Genomic DNA, 18312 nt, shown 5'->3' with positions numbered 1-18312 from the left:
AAACAACAGAAAGGTTATTTATGTACTGTTGAGCTCAAATTTCTTCCCACTAAATTTTGATTTCTATTGAAAGGATCAAGGATACTTTGGTGTAAAGGATTCATCCATTTAGTGTTTATAGCTGCTTTAGTCTTAATTTGTACCTGTGCTGATTAAAAGCAGACACTCAATTAGCTGCGTTGTTTGTCGAATTCAATGATATGTGCCAACAGGCTGTCGTCAGGTGAACTGTAGAGCGTATCGTGTCTGTGGAGATTCCAGGTCGTGGTTATTCTCGTACATTAATCGTAGCAACTGGACTTGCTTGAGTTCCTTGAAGACGTTCCACCTCTCATCCAAGAGGCTTCATCAGTTCTGACTGACTAGTTGGGAGTTCCACATACTGATATCCTTAAGGAGCCATTAACACCTGAGTTTCAGTTGGGGGTTTGTTGCTCCTCCCCCTCGTCATGTAAGTTGTTAGTGCTCCCCCTGCCACAGTGGGGTTCGTTAGGGTCTTCTGTGGCTAGATGTAAATGTGGGTTCATCTTCTTGTGGGAGATTTTAGGACTGAACAGGTGAGAGGTGAAGCCTCAGACCTCCACCTCTGTTGAGGGATGGTCCTTCCAGTTTGACACAGATGGCTTCTTTCACCCCTCTCTTAAACCATCTGTCCTTCCTGGCCAAAATCTGTACATTATTGTCTTCAAGAGCATGTCGCTCACAGTGTGGGAGTTCACCCAGCCCTCAGTGATCTCAGTGTTCTTCTATCCACCAGCCGTGAGATCCTGGACCAGCAGGACGGGACTATTGAGGACGACGGCCTGACCGGCCTCCTGCGTCTCGCCACCAGCGTTCTCAAACACAAGCCTCCGTTCAAGTTCTCTCGTGAGGGGCAGGAGTTCCTGCGGGACGTCCACAACCTCCTCTTCCTCCTCCCCAGCCTGGCAGACCGCGCTCAGCCGAAGTGCAAGTCCCACGCTGCCAGGGCCGCCGCCTACGACCTGCTGGTGGAGACCGTCAAAGGCTCAGTGGAAAACTACCGGCTGCTCCACAACTGGGTCATGTCGCAGCACATGCAGGGTGAGGAAGCTGGCTGCCTCGTTTAGTTTGCTTTTTACTCGATATACGACACATTTTTAAAAAGACAGGGTTTTGATTGTAGTGCTTTTGATTTCAAATCATGGAATACTTCTGAATTAGTGAAATTTTAACCAGTAACTGATCACGACTTTCATAAATTTTTTACAAGTTTCACATTGACTTTCACATTAGATTCAAATGGATTGAGTGCAGAAGGCATTTTATTCACTGAGCCAGAGAGCGTAATGAGCACAGTGTCCAGCTCTCCCGAAGCAACCAACTGCTGTTAAATGTTTGATTGATTTTGGCCAACAAGTTGAAGATAAACATCAAGTAGCTGTAGCTGGCAGATGCAGAGCGACCACTATGCAACAGCAGATAAAGTTGTTGCTATGGAAACATCCACCTAACGCAGAGGTCTGATCATTTATTTGAAAACGTGCTTTTGTCTGCCTAGTTATTGTTCAATTTCCCTGCAAGCTACACTCTGTGTCAGTAGTCCTCTGGACAATGATCTGACTCAATTTGAGCTTTGCTACAGCGACTCCAGTCTGTTTCTACAAGATGTTGTCCCACAGGTGGGACTAATGCTGGAGAGACTGGGACAGCCCAAACATGAACTCAACAGTCTAGTAAATACGCTTTTAAGTTACAACAGTGAACTAAAAGTGTCTGAAAAAGCATCTGTGGGTTCATTACTGCCACAACAGTCATGGAGCTTATCAGAACAGCCATTTTCTTCAAGAACACATTCAACATTTAACTTCCTTCTGTTGTTTTTTTCTCCAGCCTCTCACGCCCCGTATAAGTGGGACTACTGGCCCCACGACGACGTCCGCGCCGAGTGCCGCTTCGTGGGTCTGACCAACCTGGGAGCGACCTGCTACTTGGCCTCCACCATCCAGCAGCTCTACATGATCCCTGAGGCTCGCCAGGCTGTGTTCACCGCCAAGGTCAGTCCCTGCAAGAAGACCGAATCAGGGAAAAGGTGCAGATTTGAATCGGCTGTAGTTTCTCACCTTGCGTGTGTCTGTCTGTGCAGTATGCAGAGGACATCAAACACAAGACCACACTGCTGGAACTGCAGAAGATGTTCACATATCTCATGGTGAGTTTGGCATTTGTAGCCGCGACTGCTTTTATTGTGGTGGTTGATAACACTGTCGGGTTAATGTTGGTTGAAAAACAGTGAAGTGAGCAGCTGTTTTCCTCAAAAATATCAACTTATTTGTCTGTTCTTCTTCAGTGGGAAGCTATGTGTTTGTTGCAGGGAGCCACAGACTGAGAGGGGAGGTTACAGAGTGTTGTGCAATGGACTGATTTTTTGTTTTGTTTTGTTTATGTGTCTGTCCATATGTACGCGTGTTCAGGAGAGTGAGAGGAAAGCGTACAACCCCCGGCCGTTCTGTAAAACCTACACGATGGACAAACAGCCTCTTAACACCGGAGAGCAGAAAGACATGACGGAGTTCTTCACGGACCTCATCACCAAGATCGAGGAGATGTCCCAGGAGCTGGTAAATGCACACACCTTCACGTATACAGTGCCTCACATTACAGAACAGAGAGCACATTTATGACAGAAACACTGCACAGTTTTCAGGATGAACGTTATTTGCATCTCTTCTGCCATTTACCATGAACTTCCAAAATTCAGAAAAACATACAAAGATATATATATTTTTATTTGGCATTATTCCAATTAATAAAACATAAATAAAACATATAAGGAATGACACACAAAGCAGAGTTGTACAAAATAATAATGCTGTTAGACTTACACATTGAAAAGCATGAATATTAGTTCATCATGGTGACCTGTTGGAATAGAAATGTGATTTATCTATTAACTAATGGGCCTTTTCTGTCGTACGTTTACAGAAAAACACAGTGAAGACTCTATTTGGAGGCGTCATCACCAACAACGTCGTCTCTCTGGTGAGGACACGCCTCAACTTTGACTCAAAATGAAAAATATTGAATGTAGAAATAAAGTTTTTTGGGGGTTTTTTCCCCACATAATTGGATTATTTTAATCTGAGATGGACCACAAAGAACCTGTGACACTCCAATTTTTATCTTTGAATTTTCACAAGTTGTCGACTTTCCAGTTTTTAACCTGCTGTAAATATTTTGTGTATTTTCCTTATTATACATTTTTTCAGTATTTTTCTTTTTTTCTCTTTGCCTATTTTTTATTACACGTATAAACAAGTCATTTTAATCAATGGTAAATATGGGAGGTGTGTCTGAGGAATGCTTATCTCCATTTAGCACTGAGCTGAAATAGTTGAATTGAAGGCGCTAAGTCTTATGTGGATGTATTTCTCACTGTGACAGTTTGACTGAAGCTTTGTTTTGTCTTCCCCGTAGGACTGCGACCACGTCAGTCAGACCGCAGAGGAGTTTTACACGGTTAGATGTCAAGTGGCAGATATGAAGAACATCTATGTGAGTATTTTGTAGCCTCTCTGCTGCAACAACAGGACCAGACAGATTAATTGTTATATCGGGAGCAGATCTTTGGAAGCACAACAGGCACACTGATAAGCTGCAGAATACCCACCCGCCACCACCGCACGGCACCCCCAGATATTCCAGATATTCGTCATTAATTGGGGCCGAATATTCGGAGAACAGAAATTGCTATTCGGACCAGCCCTAGACCCAATTAGATTTGGTCTTTGCCAGTTGATTGACAAACGTAGAAGATGCTCATCATCATTCTTTGACAGATTTAGAACATTTTTGCTTTTTGTGACAGTTTGGACATTTCTTTCTTTGAAGCTTCTTTTTGTTGTTGTCATTCTTCAGGAGTCTCTGGATGAGGTGACCATCAAGGACACTCTGGAGGGCGACAACATGTACACCTGCTCCCAGTGTGGCAAGAAGGTCCGCGCAGAAAAAAGGTTGGAATACATCCAAATATGTACAGTCTAAATACATGCAAATAAAATGTACCTTGACCACAGTGTCCTCACCGTGTCCTACCTTCCTCCTCACACAGAGCGTGTTTCAAGAAGCTGCCACGCATCCTGAGCTTCAACACCATGAGATACACTTTCAACATGGTGACCATGATGAAGGAGAAGGTCAACACTCACTTCTCCTTCCCCCTCCGCCTCGACATGACGCCGTACACCGAGGACTTCCTGATGGGCAAAGGAGAGCGCAAAGAGGGTTCGTCTCAACAGTCTGCATCTTTGTTCTGTCATGGATAAATTTCAGTGAATGTCTTGTGAATCTATCATTGTAATTAAGTTGTGGAGGGGCGTCTGCCATGTGCTTCAGGTTTTCGGGAAGAGGGTGAGACGAAGGTCACTGAGAGCTATGAGTACGACCTCATTGGCGTCACTGTGCACACGGGCACAGCAGACGGCGGCCATTACTACAGCTTCATCAGGGACATCGTCAACCCACACGCCTACAAGAACAACAAGTGGTGAGAGCTGAAACCCGCTGCAGAGTCACTTCATCAAATCAGTCACTGAGACATTAAAAGCTTTCAAAGTTTCAGATTCATGTTTCTCCTTTATGTAGTTGTATAAAAATCGAGGCGAATGATTCTTGCAGGTACCTGTTCAACGATGCCGAGGTGAAGCCCTTTGACTCTGCCCAGCTGGCCTCCGAGTGCTTCGGTGGAGAGATGACGGTACAAACTGCAGCCAGATGAAAAATCCTGCCACTTCATGTCCTCTGTCATCTTTGATCTCACTCACTTTATTTCTCTTGCAGACTAAAACCTACGACTCTGTCACTGACAAGTTTATGGACTTCTCCTTTGAGAAGGTGAGGCGCTGTTGTCCAAGCTGTATTCAAATGACTTTTTTTTTTTTTTTCTTCAAATTGTCAGGTGTGGTAGAAAGTGACACTGAAATATTGTTTGGACTTTCAGACACACAGTGCCTATATGCTCTTCTACAAGAGAGTGGAACTGGAGGAAGAGAATGGGAAGGATTTTAATTTTGATGTCTCTCCTGATCTACTTGAGGTACTTNACCTTCCTAAGCTGTCTTTAAACACATTCAGGACACTTTTCCCACTATATACTACATCCTGATGCGTTTTCAGGACATTCTTGAACGTGAGATTTTTTGACAAAAACGACATGCTATAGTATGACTTTTTTTTTATTGAGGCCCAAATACATAAAGTGTTTTTTTTTAAGGAAGTACCTTCCAAAGCTGTCTCTAGACACATTCAGGACACTTTTCCCACTATATATATACTTCAACCATTAGTCCACGTTAAATACACTGAATGGCCATAATGAGTTGTTGTCTACTTCATCCTCACTTCAGCGGTCTCTGTTTAAGCCGCAGTGTTCAAAGCGTGTAAAAAAAAAAAAGAAGTAGTGGCTTATAGTCCGGGAGTACTGAGCATAAAAGAAAAATGTGGACATAAATTAGGTAGATGTACTCCAAAAAAATATTTGGTTTTGGGGGCACCAGCTGAACACTGGATTGCACTTTTACTTTTAGTTTCAAAGGGAGGGGTTCACATGCAGGGCTGCAAGGTGGGGCAGTTGGTAGCACCGTTGCCTCGCAGCAAGAAGGTCGCTGGTTTGCGTCCTGGTGGGGGCACCGGGATCTTTGCATGTTCTCCCCATGCAGCGTGGGTTCTCTCCGGGTTCTCCGGCTTCCTCCCACAAGCCCAAAGACATGTGGAGGTTAATTGGTGATTCAAAATTGTCCACAGGTGTGAATGTGAGTGTGCTTGGTTGTCTGTCTCTCAGTGTAGGCCTGCGATAGACCTGCTACGCACTAACCCACCTCGGAATTGGAAGGTTTCAAGCAAAAATTGGGCTGGACAACCAGGTCAGCATCGCCATGTTCAAGAAGCTGCTCTTTGAAGAGGTGTCGGTGTGTCAGGTGTTCAAGGAGGTGACCCTCGAGCTGACGGTGGATAAATGCATCCGGATGAAGCCGCTGGACGACCTGACTCAGGTGAAGGAAAAAGACTACAGACAGAGTTACCTGTCCGAACTCTATCTGTAGTCTTTTTCCTTCACGTGAGCCATGTTGTCCAGCAGCTTCATCTGGATGCACCGTACCTGTCCGGGGTGTCCCCTGACTTTGCCCTAAGTCCGCTGGGATAGACTCCAGCCCCCTGCAACCCTAGTGAGGATTAAGCGGTGTATAGATAATGCATGGATGGGTTCACATGCACTGTCATGCACACAAATGGCCAGACTGGCTATCAAAACATAGAAAAGAGAAGCTCAGATCATAAACCACACACAGGCAGTGTGACTTTATTATCTTTCTAAGAATGCCATTGCCCCACTGCATCTTTACATAGAAAAATAGTTGTTTGCTGTTATATTATTGCTCAAAATGTCATATAGAGAACATTAAATGTCAAGTTGTCATAGCTCAAACGACTTTATACTTTTCTTTAAAAAAAAATAAAAAATGACATAATTGAACAAAAGACACTAAATGGCAACAGTCATAAATATTCATTAAGACTCCTTCAAGTTCGTGACAGCTGTTGTCAGAGCTGTGACGGCGTCGTGTCAATCTCGTGCACACCTCTTCAAGTGAAGTGATGCCAAACAAAGAAACAAAGTAGAGCCGAGGCTTGTCAAGTTTTCAGTGATTCAACAAAACACTGAAAAGCTTACAATTTGTCCTGAGGGAGCACGAATGTTGGCACCAAAAATTCAAGACTGCAAACTTCACACCGATGTCATTTTGGAAACTGGAGGAAATATCGTAGAATCGTCGTTAGAATGTGAAGGTCCAAAGACAGAACTGTGCCAATCACGTCAGGAAATGTCAAGACACAGAATAAGTGAAACATTTTTAGAGAGACAGGGAGGGTTCGGGGAACACCAAAGCCTGGAGGATTCCTCCTCTGGGGACCATGAATGTTCTCACCAAATTTAATAGCAATCTGTCCAACCTAGCTGTTTTGATATTTTCCTAGAAACCAAATGTGAATGTTATGATAGCACTAGAGGAAATGTCAAGGGATCGACAGATTAAGTTAGATGGATCTCTGGAGGATATTTCAGTTTTGTGGATCAGCATCTATAGAGCCAACGTGACAAAATAACAGTATTCAATAATATGATGGTACGATAACATCCACGACTGACTTAGCGATACCACAGCACGGAGTACTATAAATTCTAACACAGCTCATTACGGAGCCACTCAATCACTTGTGGGAGTTTGTACGGTACGTTTACATCAGTTTTCGCCATCAGATGTGACGCGGGATTAATAAATGATAAATATGAGCCATAAACGTGAGACGCTTTGAACAGACTTGCAGCAGTAGCTCAGTCAAAAGCCGTTTATCTGGGACAAGGATTAGCAAGGGGGAATCTTTTTTGTGTGATTGATGTTATTTTTCAGAACAAGTTTCAGCACAGCGTTCATGATATTCAGCACAAAAAGGGGGCTGCGATTTAAAGGCTTCTGCGAGGAGGTATTTACCGAAAAGATTCATCTCAATGTGTGCCTATAAACCCAGGCAGGTCTCCCGAAAGCTGAATAATTTGAATCCTTCTGTGTAGCTGCTCATCGTATGAAACATTTCAAGATGAAGTTCTCAGCATTGGAAAGGAAGCTTTATGTGTTGTAACTCTTTTATGTAAGTAACATACAGTTGACAAGACTCAGCATTAATTCTTGAAAAATATAGATTTATTTAGAGTTCCTAACTCAACAAGTGAAGACAATTTCCGATGTAACAAAACGGATCAGCGCTAGTCCCATCTTGCAATCATTATCAGCACATGTGCAGAACTTACAACGCACTGGGCTAAATTACAATAAATAAAAGCACCATGCATTCATGACTGTGAAGCTGTAGCTGAAAAAAAGCCAGGAATTGTTCAATGACACAGAGAAAATTTCACAATCTGCCATTTGTGATTTAAAAGGCTTGTGGGTGTCGTTTATTTTTTTTTCTCCAGGTTTCTGTCCCACGCAAACCGATTCGGTTTTTGTGTACCGGAATTCATTGCGCCGCTGCTGCAATGCAAATGAACTTGGATGTTTTCTGTGGAACTGGAACTGAGGTGGGCAGATGAAATGAGAATGGAAATGTTGATTAAAGTCTTTCTAACTGCGTTTGCTTCCAAAATGGCCTATTTACGCTGCATAATGATACAGAGTGTTTGTCGATTTGGATCAGATAGAAGATGGCAGTGTGGGGAATGAGGTTTCTTCCTGTGGTCTCTCAGCTGCGTGTGCTGTACAAGTCCTCATCCTCAGGGTTAGACTGGCCGAAGTCCATGAGAGAAGGGTCTGGCTTGAAACCAGAGCCCTCTGGAGGACGACAAGAGAAAAGCAACACAATCTCAGTCATAGGCACAACAAGATTAGGTGGCAAACCACAAATTGATCTATACAGAGTACATTTAAATGACTACATAATGCATTTAGAGCCAAACAAAAACAAACAGAGATCAGTAGGGCGGGTGGTGACTCATAGCAGCACACAGACCCACACATGACATCTCCTCCTAGGATTACCTGAAATTACTTGAATGTCTTGAGCTAGTTGTGTGTAGGTCTTGCTAAGTAATCTGATTACACAACAGCAGAATCCTTTGAATATTGTCCTGCATTATTGGTAGAACTGTAGAGAAAATATGTAGATATGCTACAGGCTGTATTTAGAGGATGGTGTGACGTCACTCATTGGTTTGTGGGCCTCTTTGAAGCCTTGAATTTTGTATAAAGCATATTCTGTTTTATCTATTTTTCTCTTAATGGGACCATAGTTTACACATCGACAGTGATGCTGTACTGAAGGACACTTGCAATTAGCCACTGATACCACACATTCATCAGGAAAATGTTTACTTGGACACCAAATCAAGTGAGAAGTAGGATCATTTTCTCATCGGCTTCTCTACAATGACGCCTCTTTTTGCAACTAGAGAGGTCGCCCCCTGCTGGCTGGCTGGCTTTAAGACACTTCTGTATTTACTTCACGTTTCAGACCCGGAAGCGTGAACCAACTTTAAAATATAGTCGAAGGGAAATCTGTGAGAACGGCCTGCTAATAAGTTGTTTAAATAAATCAAACATGCTGTTTAACTTTGATCTCAGTTTACCAATTTCAGCACATCAAACGTAGAAATGTAAGTATTGCTGATAAGAACCTCTAACCTTCATATTAAAAGGGACGGTGGGATACATAGTGATGAGGCAAAATGTTTTTGGTGATTTATACAAACTAAATGAAAGCATGGATTAAAAATCTCTCTGAAAATGACACTGATGTATTGCTTTGTATAAATGAGACGCTGTCAGAGTCTGTTTATATATTAATGCATGTCTTATATGACAAAACAACATCACACAGATATTAGCTGGGTTTCCATTTTATACGCATGTTGACGCATCCAATTACAAAAAGTTAATGGACAACTAATTACACATTTCCAAATACGTCTACATCTTTGCTCTTTATGTTCACTTGAGGTAGTTATTGACTTTCTTAAAAAAAAGAAGAGTGAATGTGCGTCACGGGAGATGGAAACATATTTTCCGAAAAAGCTCTGGCATAGCGTACATTTCACTGACGTAACTGATGGGCTGTTTTTGTTTCTGGAGGCTGCAGCCAGACTAAAACATGGCCACTACAAGCTGACATGTAAGAATAACTACAAGTTGCCGAATTGAAGAAAGCACCTGGCAACCTCTCGCTATTTCTCTCGCGCAGATGGCAAAGGCGACTGATATCCGTTTCTTTTTCTCCTTCGAGGTGTCTTGGCAACTGATTCTGTTTCCAGTTCACAAACTCTGCTTCTTCTGTTCAGTTTATTACAGCCATACGTGGATTTGAAGGCACTACTCGGTCTAGTTTATTGACTCTAAAGCAGGTAATGGAAACCAGGCTAATTTGCATTCTCTTTTTTCTTAACGTTTTTTGCGACGTGGCAAAAAATCCCCTTCAAATTTGCCTGCAGATTGCATGGAAACATGGCTTTTTGTCCATTTTAGAGCAGTTTCACATCTCATCTTGCAACCAACCGACTCCAATGGGCCCTAACGAACTTCTAAACTGAGAATTTAAAAAGGAAACAAAACAATCAATCTATAATAAAATGACTGAACATGTCACTTAATTTAAAAATGCAGTAGTTTCTTTGGAAGCTACCCTGTCTAGAATGTACATATAGATAACATCTGCAGCATAGGTAAGAAAGGAAATACATTTTCTAAGAAAAACAGACACCTTTTCTCACTACGAAACCGCATTACGCAATATCATCGTAAGGTAAAAGTTCTCTTCTGTAACAAAAGCTCGACTAATGTTCTCAAACTGCATATTCCACATGTTGGATCTCGCTAGTAGCATTACATCAGAGGCCTTTTTGCTTTTTCTGGACATCAAACAGTTTGTGGACAGTAAATAACTCCTCAATCTGTCCAACTGTTTAATATATCGATGGCCTTCCAAAAGATGAGACGTAAGAGTTCAACTGCTCGAAAACCTGTAAAAGGTATCTGTTTACATCAGAATGTGATCAAACTGAATGTGCTGCAGCTGCGTGTTTCTCAGTACTTCAGAGGATGATCATATCTCATCTTCCCTGACACCTGGATGACTAACACCGTTACCTACGGCGCAACAGGTTTAGGTGCCTTAGAATCCAGGTGACTCCCAGAGGAGATCCAGCGTGTGCGAGTCTGTGTGCTTCAGGAAGTCGGTGCCCGATACTAATTTCTGAGGCCTCCGTCTGAGGGCTCATTGAGCAGATGTCAACTCCCAAACAGGAGCAGTGATGCGTGTGCAGCAGGTGTTCGCATTACCTTTGCTGTTCTCCGCGGCAGGCTGTTCGAGAGGTGGCAGTGGTAGTGGTGGTAGTGGTGGTGGGAGCGTCGGGGTTGGTGTCTCCTCCACAGCAGGTTCAGCAGCAGGTCTGGGCTCAGCTGATTCAACAACTGGCACTGTGGTGCAATCGAAATGCAACATGGGGTTAAGCGGCATAGACACAAACTGATGTGTGCTTCCACCTCGACAGAACGATTGCCAAGCATTACGTCTGCACTCTCTGGCTATGTTGACCTGAATGTAGGCACTACATGGTGTATCTTTAGTATGACAGGATTTATTTGAGGAGATTCAACCTAAGTTTCTACTGTGCATCGATGCATGCAAGAGGAGCAACTACTTTCTGTGTTTACATAAGCTTTTTGACAGTTAAGATAATTTTGGTACCTGCTGGCTCGTCTGAGGCCTTCGGAGCAGATGGTTCTTCAAAGGAAGGAGCAGACTCGACTGGAACAGATTCGACTGGAACGGACTCGACTGGAACGGACTCAACTGGAACAGACTCGACTGAAACAGGTTCAACTGGAGCTGACTCGACTGGAGCAGGTTCAGCTGAAACAGACTCGACTGGAACGACCTCTATCGTCTCCGGCTCGGAGCTCGGTGTGGGTTCGGCCGGGCTTGGGACAGCGGAGACGTCCTCAGCTGCTTGTTTTGCATCGGACGCTTCCGCGCTTTCAACGGGGGCTGGTGACGCTTCAGAGGGAGGAGCGGCCTCCGTCTCTGATGGCACAGAATTTGCCAAAGGATCTGGACAGAGAGGAAACACGCCAGCATCGTCAGTGATTGTGTGTGAAACAAAGAGATGGAGACGGAGAAACAAGAAGACAGGGATCAATATCTGTAATACCTGTGCTTGTCTCTGTTGGGGCCTGGTCGGGGGATATTACTGATGACTCTTCCTCTGTTGTGACAGCGACTACGGGTTCTTCAGAGATAGGAACAGCCTCAGCTGATTCCACCTCGATGTCTGGGATGGTGGGGCTCTTTGCTGGCGTCTCTGTAGGGGAACTGGGGTCTGAGGCCTCCTCAGCCACTGCAGGCTCTGGATTTGGTACCGTAGCTGACTAAAACATAAAGATTTAAATCTGTTCAGCTAGATATGATTAGCAGTCTGAATTATAACATTCATCACAATAAAACCGTATTTGTCAGTGAAAGAAGTAACACATTTAATCGATATTCAGAATAAAGCTTTACAATTTTCTAGAAGAAATTAAGGCTAATATGTTAGCTTTAATGCAAAAAAAGTACAATTTCTATTAATAGATTTTACATTTCAGGTATTCAGACACTGTGGAGTGATTTACAGTAAGTTCAGCAAAGCTTTGTTTCGAAAGTATAGAAACCTCCAAGCAACCACGTACAAAGCGTAAAAGTAAACACCAGTAACGTGCAATTATCAGGAAAGCGTTTGAAAAGGAAACGGACTGCAACCTATTAAGAGACAGAAGGGATTTTTCTGAGCGAGTAAAATGTGTAGAGAGGAAACCATTCAGTGGGAAGTGAGCTGCGTTTATCTGGGTTGAACCACTGTTCTGCTTTTAGTCACACAGCTTTGTTGTACTTTTTACTTCGAAACTCGCTGCATGAATCAATACTTCATGTATTTTATCGACTGTTTAGTCGCTCAGACTGACTGCTGACCTGTGGCTGTGAAGCGACAATCTCTTTGGCAACAGGTTCCTTGGAGGTAAACAGTGAGGACACTGCAGCGCCGCTCCACTTCCCTGCAGCGTACACCTTCTTACCTGTCACCTTGAAAACACAAACGACAATAGTACATTTAAACTCTGACAATTAAAGAGATTAGCGAGTATTAGCAGGATGTCAGCGTTACCTTAAATACAGCCACAGTCTGGGCCGGGTAGCACACTGACGCTCCTGCGCTCATCAGGCCCAGTGGAACCGCTACCCTCTTGAAACGAGAGCCTGAAATGAAGTTTTACATTTCAGGACAGCAATCAATATAAGCTGGCAGAGATTAAATCTTGGGAGCTGAATTGTTGTATTCAGCAAGGTCAGGTACACATGGAGTATTATAGCTTATTCAGAGCGACACGGTGAGCGCGGTAAACCCGCGATGGGGCTTCGCAGCTATCCTCCAAACCGAGTCTGAACACAGGCCAGATGCTGCATGAATATATCAAACAGACGACTCTTTTAGGGACGGGAACTTAGGTTCATAATATTAATATTTAAATGAAATCCAAATGAATCTCCACCATGACAGAGAGACAAAGAAAAAAACCAGAGCACTGACTGAGAAAACTGAAACAGAAACTTTACTTCACTCTTTTCTAATGTGGCGCACCTCTTTGTACCTCTGTAGTTAAACAACGGCACCCATGTACCATCGGTGGTTGTGGTCTCTGAATTCAGGTCATCAGATTAACCTGCGACTGATGTGAGTGGGTCAAAAGTGCATCTAATAGGTGTGGATCAAATATAGGGCTGTGAGAATGAGGCGCTGTTATGCACAACAAACCGAGTTCAAGTTCACGACTTGTTTGCTAAATAAATAAGGTGAAACAACAGTCAGCGTGGCACTGGATGTTTTATTTACTATGTGCAGCTGCTACATTATCGCACAGCTGCATAGGAAATGTCATTCTCTGCTTTTGAGCCACTGCTTAGATGGGACTATCGCGCTGGCAGGGACTCCCGGCAGCTCCTTTTATATTAATACTAGATAGGCTGTTTCAAATTCACCCCCTGATACATAAATTAGATTAAAAGAAAAGCGTATAGAGAACTATCTATTATTTCTAGGTCTTCAGCGGTAAAAAGGAGAAATAGTAGATGGGTGCCTAAGAAAGGAAGAAGCGCTCTTTGATCACCGCTGATGGGACTGAGTGTCAGACCTCAGTACACTTGGAGTTCTGCCAAACACATGTGGACTAAAAGACACGCTGAAATTCACACGATGACTGTATGCGTAAATATTAGATGTTTGAATGTAAGGCTGCAACTAGCAATTATGACCGTTGTTTATTTAATCTCTTGGCTACTTTCTTGATTAATCAACTGGTTGTTTGGTCTATAAAATGTCAGGAAAGGGTGAAAAATGTCAATCATTATTTCCCAAAGCCTAAATTCGCATCCTTAAACGGTTTAATAGATTCTACTAATCAATTATGAGTTGCAGCTCTAGTTGGCTTTATGTTGATACACTTCAAAATGTTTTTTGTTTTTTTTAATGGTAGACAAACAGGTGAGAAAACCCTTGTTCCCAGCAGGCCTTAGGTGTGTGTGTGATGTGTGATGTGTGGAGGGAGGGGGATCAGGTTACCTTTCCGTGCCAAGAACATGCCAAGCAGGCCAGCCATGGTGATGGTGCCAAATCTGGGCAGAAAACCCGGGGGAGGGTCTTTCAAGTAATAGAATACATCTGGGAAACGGGGAAGAAAAGAACACAAGTCAACATGCTGACAAATAGTCTTTCTCAGCTCTGAACCAACGTGTGAACCTCACTGCTCACACTGTGACTTTATTTACGACACCAGCAGCAGTTTCTATGAAATGCCAACACAAAAAGTCTTCTTACTGTTTTCGCAACTCTAAGTGTCACCTATCAGTTCTACATTTAGATGTGACTTCTCATTTAGGGTCCTGGTTTGGGTGTTTGTTCACATGTCTTTGTGTTTAAGTCTGTGGTTAAGCTGCTTGGAACAAATTGCCCCCAGTGGGGTCAATATGGAGTCATGAGAGTGCCAAAATACAAAAATAAATCAATAAAAGAAGAATAAATAAATTAAAAAATAATAATAATAAAATACATACATTAAAAAAAAAAATATATATATATATATATATATAAAATTATTTTCATTATTTTATTTATTTGTCTTTATATTTTTACTTTTATTAACCTTTTCTTTGATGGATTCATTTTTATTAATATTGCCACACTATTTATTTTTTATTTTATTTATTCTTCTTTTTATTTCCACTTTTATTTTATTATTCTTTTATTGATTTATTTTTGTAATTTGGCACTTTTGCTACTCCATAGATTAATAAAGCTGTCTAAAATGAATTAATGCCCCCAGAGAAATATGTCAGGAATTGTTTGTGTTTTTTTTGTTTTTTCAAAATAGGAACTAGGTGCTATTTTATAATATAATCTTACATACATTGACATAAATATATTAATAAGGAATTTAACGTGAATGTTTAGATACAGTATGTGGGATTTGATAAGGTGTCCAACATTTAAGAATGTGTTATGTAAACACCTTAAAGAGTATGAGAGTGATTTTATTAGACTTTGATCCATTACAACGTCTCGGTGCTTCATAAGTGATGAAAGATTTACATGCAGATTATGACCAACAAGTGAGACCTTCGTGTACATACTGTTTACTTACCCTGTCCTGTGTGGTAGAGATTAACACCTCCCCTTTTCACAGAGACACAGGCACCCTGCAGGGAACACGAGAGAAACAACTGAATCCACCACAAAGGACGATCAAGAACACAACTATCAAGGCAATCCTGAAACTGATACATCTGAGTCAGTGTCAAAGTGTTTTTCCCCAAGCTTCCTCACTATCTAAGTGTAAAATCAACTTGCAGTAGACTGTACAGCTGTGAAGTAAACTGCGTGAACGCTGTTTCCTGTCATACTCCTGAACTTGGCACTTTGCAAACTCGTACCTGCACAGAGCGCTTGCAGCACGTGGGATTGTGCTCTGTAACCGCAAACAAGAGGAACGAAAATCTGGGTTTGAAAAAAAAAAACTAAGGCTGCAGATGCAAGATAAGGCGTCTTTGACGTATTTTTGCTGTTGTTCCATTCATACAACACTTATTTACACCAGACAAAGGGTTTTTTTTCTGTTTTTTTCTGTAGAAACTGCTGCAGAGGATAGGAAAGTTAATTCTGCACGTTGTGTCTGTGGACTTGAATTAATTCTGATGTACAGCTTCAGACACGCAAAACAAAATGTAAATACCTTTACAGCCCGGACGAATGGTAGCACGCCCTCTCTGGCAGTGGTTAACCCACTCTCAATCACACCTGGACTCTCTGGAACAAACCTAACCTGAGGTGACTGCGGTAGCGGTGTGTAGACGTTGAGCTGGAGACAGAGGCAGAGTCAGTGTGTTATTATGAGGTGTTATCATGAGTGAATTTCTCCACTGTGAGATAAATAAAGGCATATCTTATCTTATCTTAATCCTGTGAATGGTAATCTCATACTAGACGTGCTGACGTACCCGTTCTCGAGTAACCAGCCCATCAGCGGGCACTTCATTCACGGTGTACACACGGATGGAGGCTATTCCCAGCACCGTCGGGACGGCCACCATCACCACCTATCGCAGAAATAAAGGACACTTGTAACCATAGTATGTGTCACATGAAAGCAACAACACTCGCTACTAATGGCTGTTTTATTATCTGTGGCAATCAGATAACTGATGTGAACCTCAAGAGGAAGAAGAAATACAGAAGTAAAGCGTCAATGCTTCATTACACAGAATTTCCACCTTTCAAGCGTCACCACTGAACTGTATGATTATCGATATGGTATTCATAGATATTCATTTCTTAGAAGGTGACATATCAGTTGGCCGATATGACCTGCTAATATTGTTCTGTCACAGGTACAAGGGCATGGGTGTATATGTTGTCTGATAAATGTCAACATGATTCTTTCACGGGACATAATGTACAGATCAATACTCTCATGCTGTCTGCAGCACATGTAGCAGAGAAGCTAAACACCACAGCTGATCCAACAGTAGTGTGGAGTCAAACTTTGTCTTCATGGTAAGCTGCTAACTAGTTTGCTGGAAATTTTTAAAAAGTGAGTCCATAATCTATTTAATATAACTCTAACATACTGCAATGGAAATTATCATTAGACCACCTGTTGTTTTCTTTACAAAGTCTGAACAACAGGCCTCCAACACTGATTGTTGGGTTTGAACCTTATCATAGCAACTAAATAAGACAAGACGGGCAAAAATCCTATAATAATTCAAAGCATGCAACAATATATGATGTAGCTGTAATCATCTGAAAATTCAACACTAGATGGATGAAAACATGTTTGAGTGACTGTTATCTGGTGCATAAGCTGTACATGTAAAGTCAACAGGTAGGCCAACCTAAACTATGATGCTGTTGCAGGCTGGAGCCTACTAAAGCTGTTCTATTGTTTTTGCATTGATCACTTACATTAATTGTAAAACTTTGCGAATTCTGCTCTCAAATATATGACATTGAAAGTACTAGTATCTCAAAACTGTGGGTACCCCACTGGAGTAAATACATTCAACTAATGCCACTGACTCATGCATGGCACCGATGAGAGGCGTAAATACTTTCCATTACTACTGAACCTATATTAGACGTAAAGGATCAGTAGGACTACCTTCAACTATTTAAAGCACTGATGAGAGGCGTGAACACTTTCCATTACTACTGAACCTGTATTAGACATAACAGACCACTAGAACTACCTTCAACTAGTTATGCTAATTCATGTTAACGCTAACGTTACCGACCTACACTAATTGTGTTTATAATGTCATAAAACGCGTCCATACGGGCTATTAAAGCCAGGAATGACAAATATAGAGATTTGACAGCTGTTACACATGCTTCAGAGAGCTTTAGCGGTGGAACCTCTGCTCGAATTGCTACCAGCTAACGCAGCGCTCATTCAGCGAAGCTAACACAGTTAGCAAGGCTGTTTTCGTGCAGCATAAAAGCCTGAAAGATGACAGTCAGTCCGAGTTTTCATTAGCGGTTACGGGACGGCTGACGTTAACGCACAACCCATGCACTCATTGTAAACACACAGTTCAAAGAGTGGAAACTTTGCCGAAAAGAAAATGTCAAGCGTTCACCTTGGCCGCCATGACAGCGCTCCTCCTCCTTCTTCTTTGGGCTCCGCTGCGCCGCTCAGCGCGGACTGAACCGCGGTCAGCTGCTGCCACCTGATGGACGGAAGGAGGAACTGCAGCGTGGCGGCGTGACCTCATCCAGCAGGTATGTTCACACGGTGTTCTCTCAAGAGGCTGTCCAGTTTTTTACTCATATTTTTAAAAATAATAAAAAAAAATCTAACATGCATGCAAAAAAATCTGCTTTTCTTTATACCATATCAAGTGGTTTATTAGTAACAAGACATCTGTACCGTGGTGCTCCAGAAGCCCTGGTTCACTGCATATTTATTGATCGTTTAAGGAGTTTAAAATTTGTAAGGAAATTTGCATGGCTTAAATTAATGCCACTGACTCATACGTGGCATAATAGCTGATTTTATGGTCATATCTTGTAAAGGACATTATGTCAAAATGCACTTTTAAGAACTTCTTCATTTTTGTTTATGTAGTTCTGATTGACCACCATCTAATACAAGTATTATTATTATACAGGGGTACATGTTGCACTGGAGCTTCAAATCCTACAGCTTGGCTTATTGACCC

General features: G+C 42.2%; 2 protein-coding genes across 2 annotated transcripts in view; one reads left to right on the top strand and one right to left on the bottom strand.

The window, feature by feature from the left end:
- The window catches only part of usp34 (ubiquitin specific peptidase 34), a 52703-nt gene extending 46644 nt beyond the window's left edge, over positions 1-6059 (top strand). The window contains exons 40-52 of the mRNA XM_008284976.1: positions 758-1062; positions 1852-2015; positions 2105-2170; positions 2433-2579; positions 2944-3000; positions 3436-3513; positions 3877-3971; positions 4070-4242; positions 4354-4504; positions 4636-4714; positions 4798-4851; positions 4958-5053; positions 5880-6059. Of these exons, the coding sequence (XP_008283198.1) occupies positions 758-1062; positions 1852-2015; positions 2105-2170; positions 2433-2579; positions 2944-3000; positions 3436-3513; positions 3877-3971; positions 4070-4242; positions 4354-4504; positions 4636-4714; positions 4798-4851; positions 4958-5053; positions 5880-6059 (1645 nt within the window). The remainder of the gene's footprint in view (positions 1-757; positions 1063-1851; positions 2016-2104; positions 2171-2432; positions 2580-2943; positions 3001-3435; positions 3514-3876; positions 3972-4069; positions 4243-4353; positions 4505-4635; positions 4715-4797; positions 4852-4957; positions 5054-5879) is intronic.
- A 1637-nt stretch (positions 6060-7696) lies between these two features.
- On the bottom strand, positions 7697-17775 carry apool (apolipoprotein O-like). The gene is made up of 11 exons (XM_008284963.1): positions 17731-17775; positions 16090-16188; positions 15825-15950; positions 15237-15291; positions 14159-14257; positions 12707-12798; positions 12514-12624; positions 11717-11933; positions 11254-11616; positions 10845-10982; positions 7697-8345 (listed from the first exon to the last, which is right to left on the bottom strand). The coding sequence occupies exons 1-11, from the start codon at positions 17740-17742 to the stop codon at positions 8257-8259; spliced, it is 1401 nt and encodes a 466-aa protein (XP_008283185.1). The 5' UTR covers positions 17743-17775; the 3' UTR covers positions 7697-8256.
- Positions 17776-18312: the final 537 nt, after the last annotated feature.

Source organism: Stegastes partitus, unplaced genomic scaffold (assembly GCF_000690725.1).
Source record: "Stegastes partitus isolate 25-593 unplaced genomic scaffold, Stegastes_partitus-1.0.2 Scaffold382, whole genome shotgun sequence".
NCBI lineage: Eukaryota > Metazoa > Chordata > Actinopteri > Pomacentridae > Stegastes > Stegastes partitus.
Note: the sequence above shows the minus strand (reverse complement) of the source record. Positions and strands in the feature narration are given on the sequence as shown.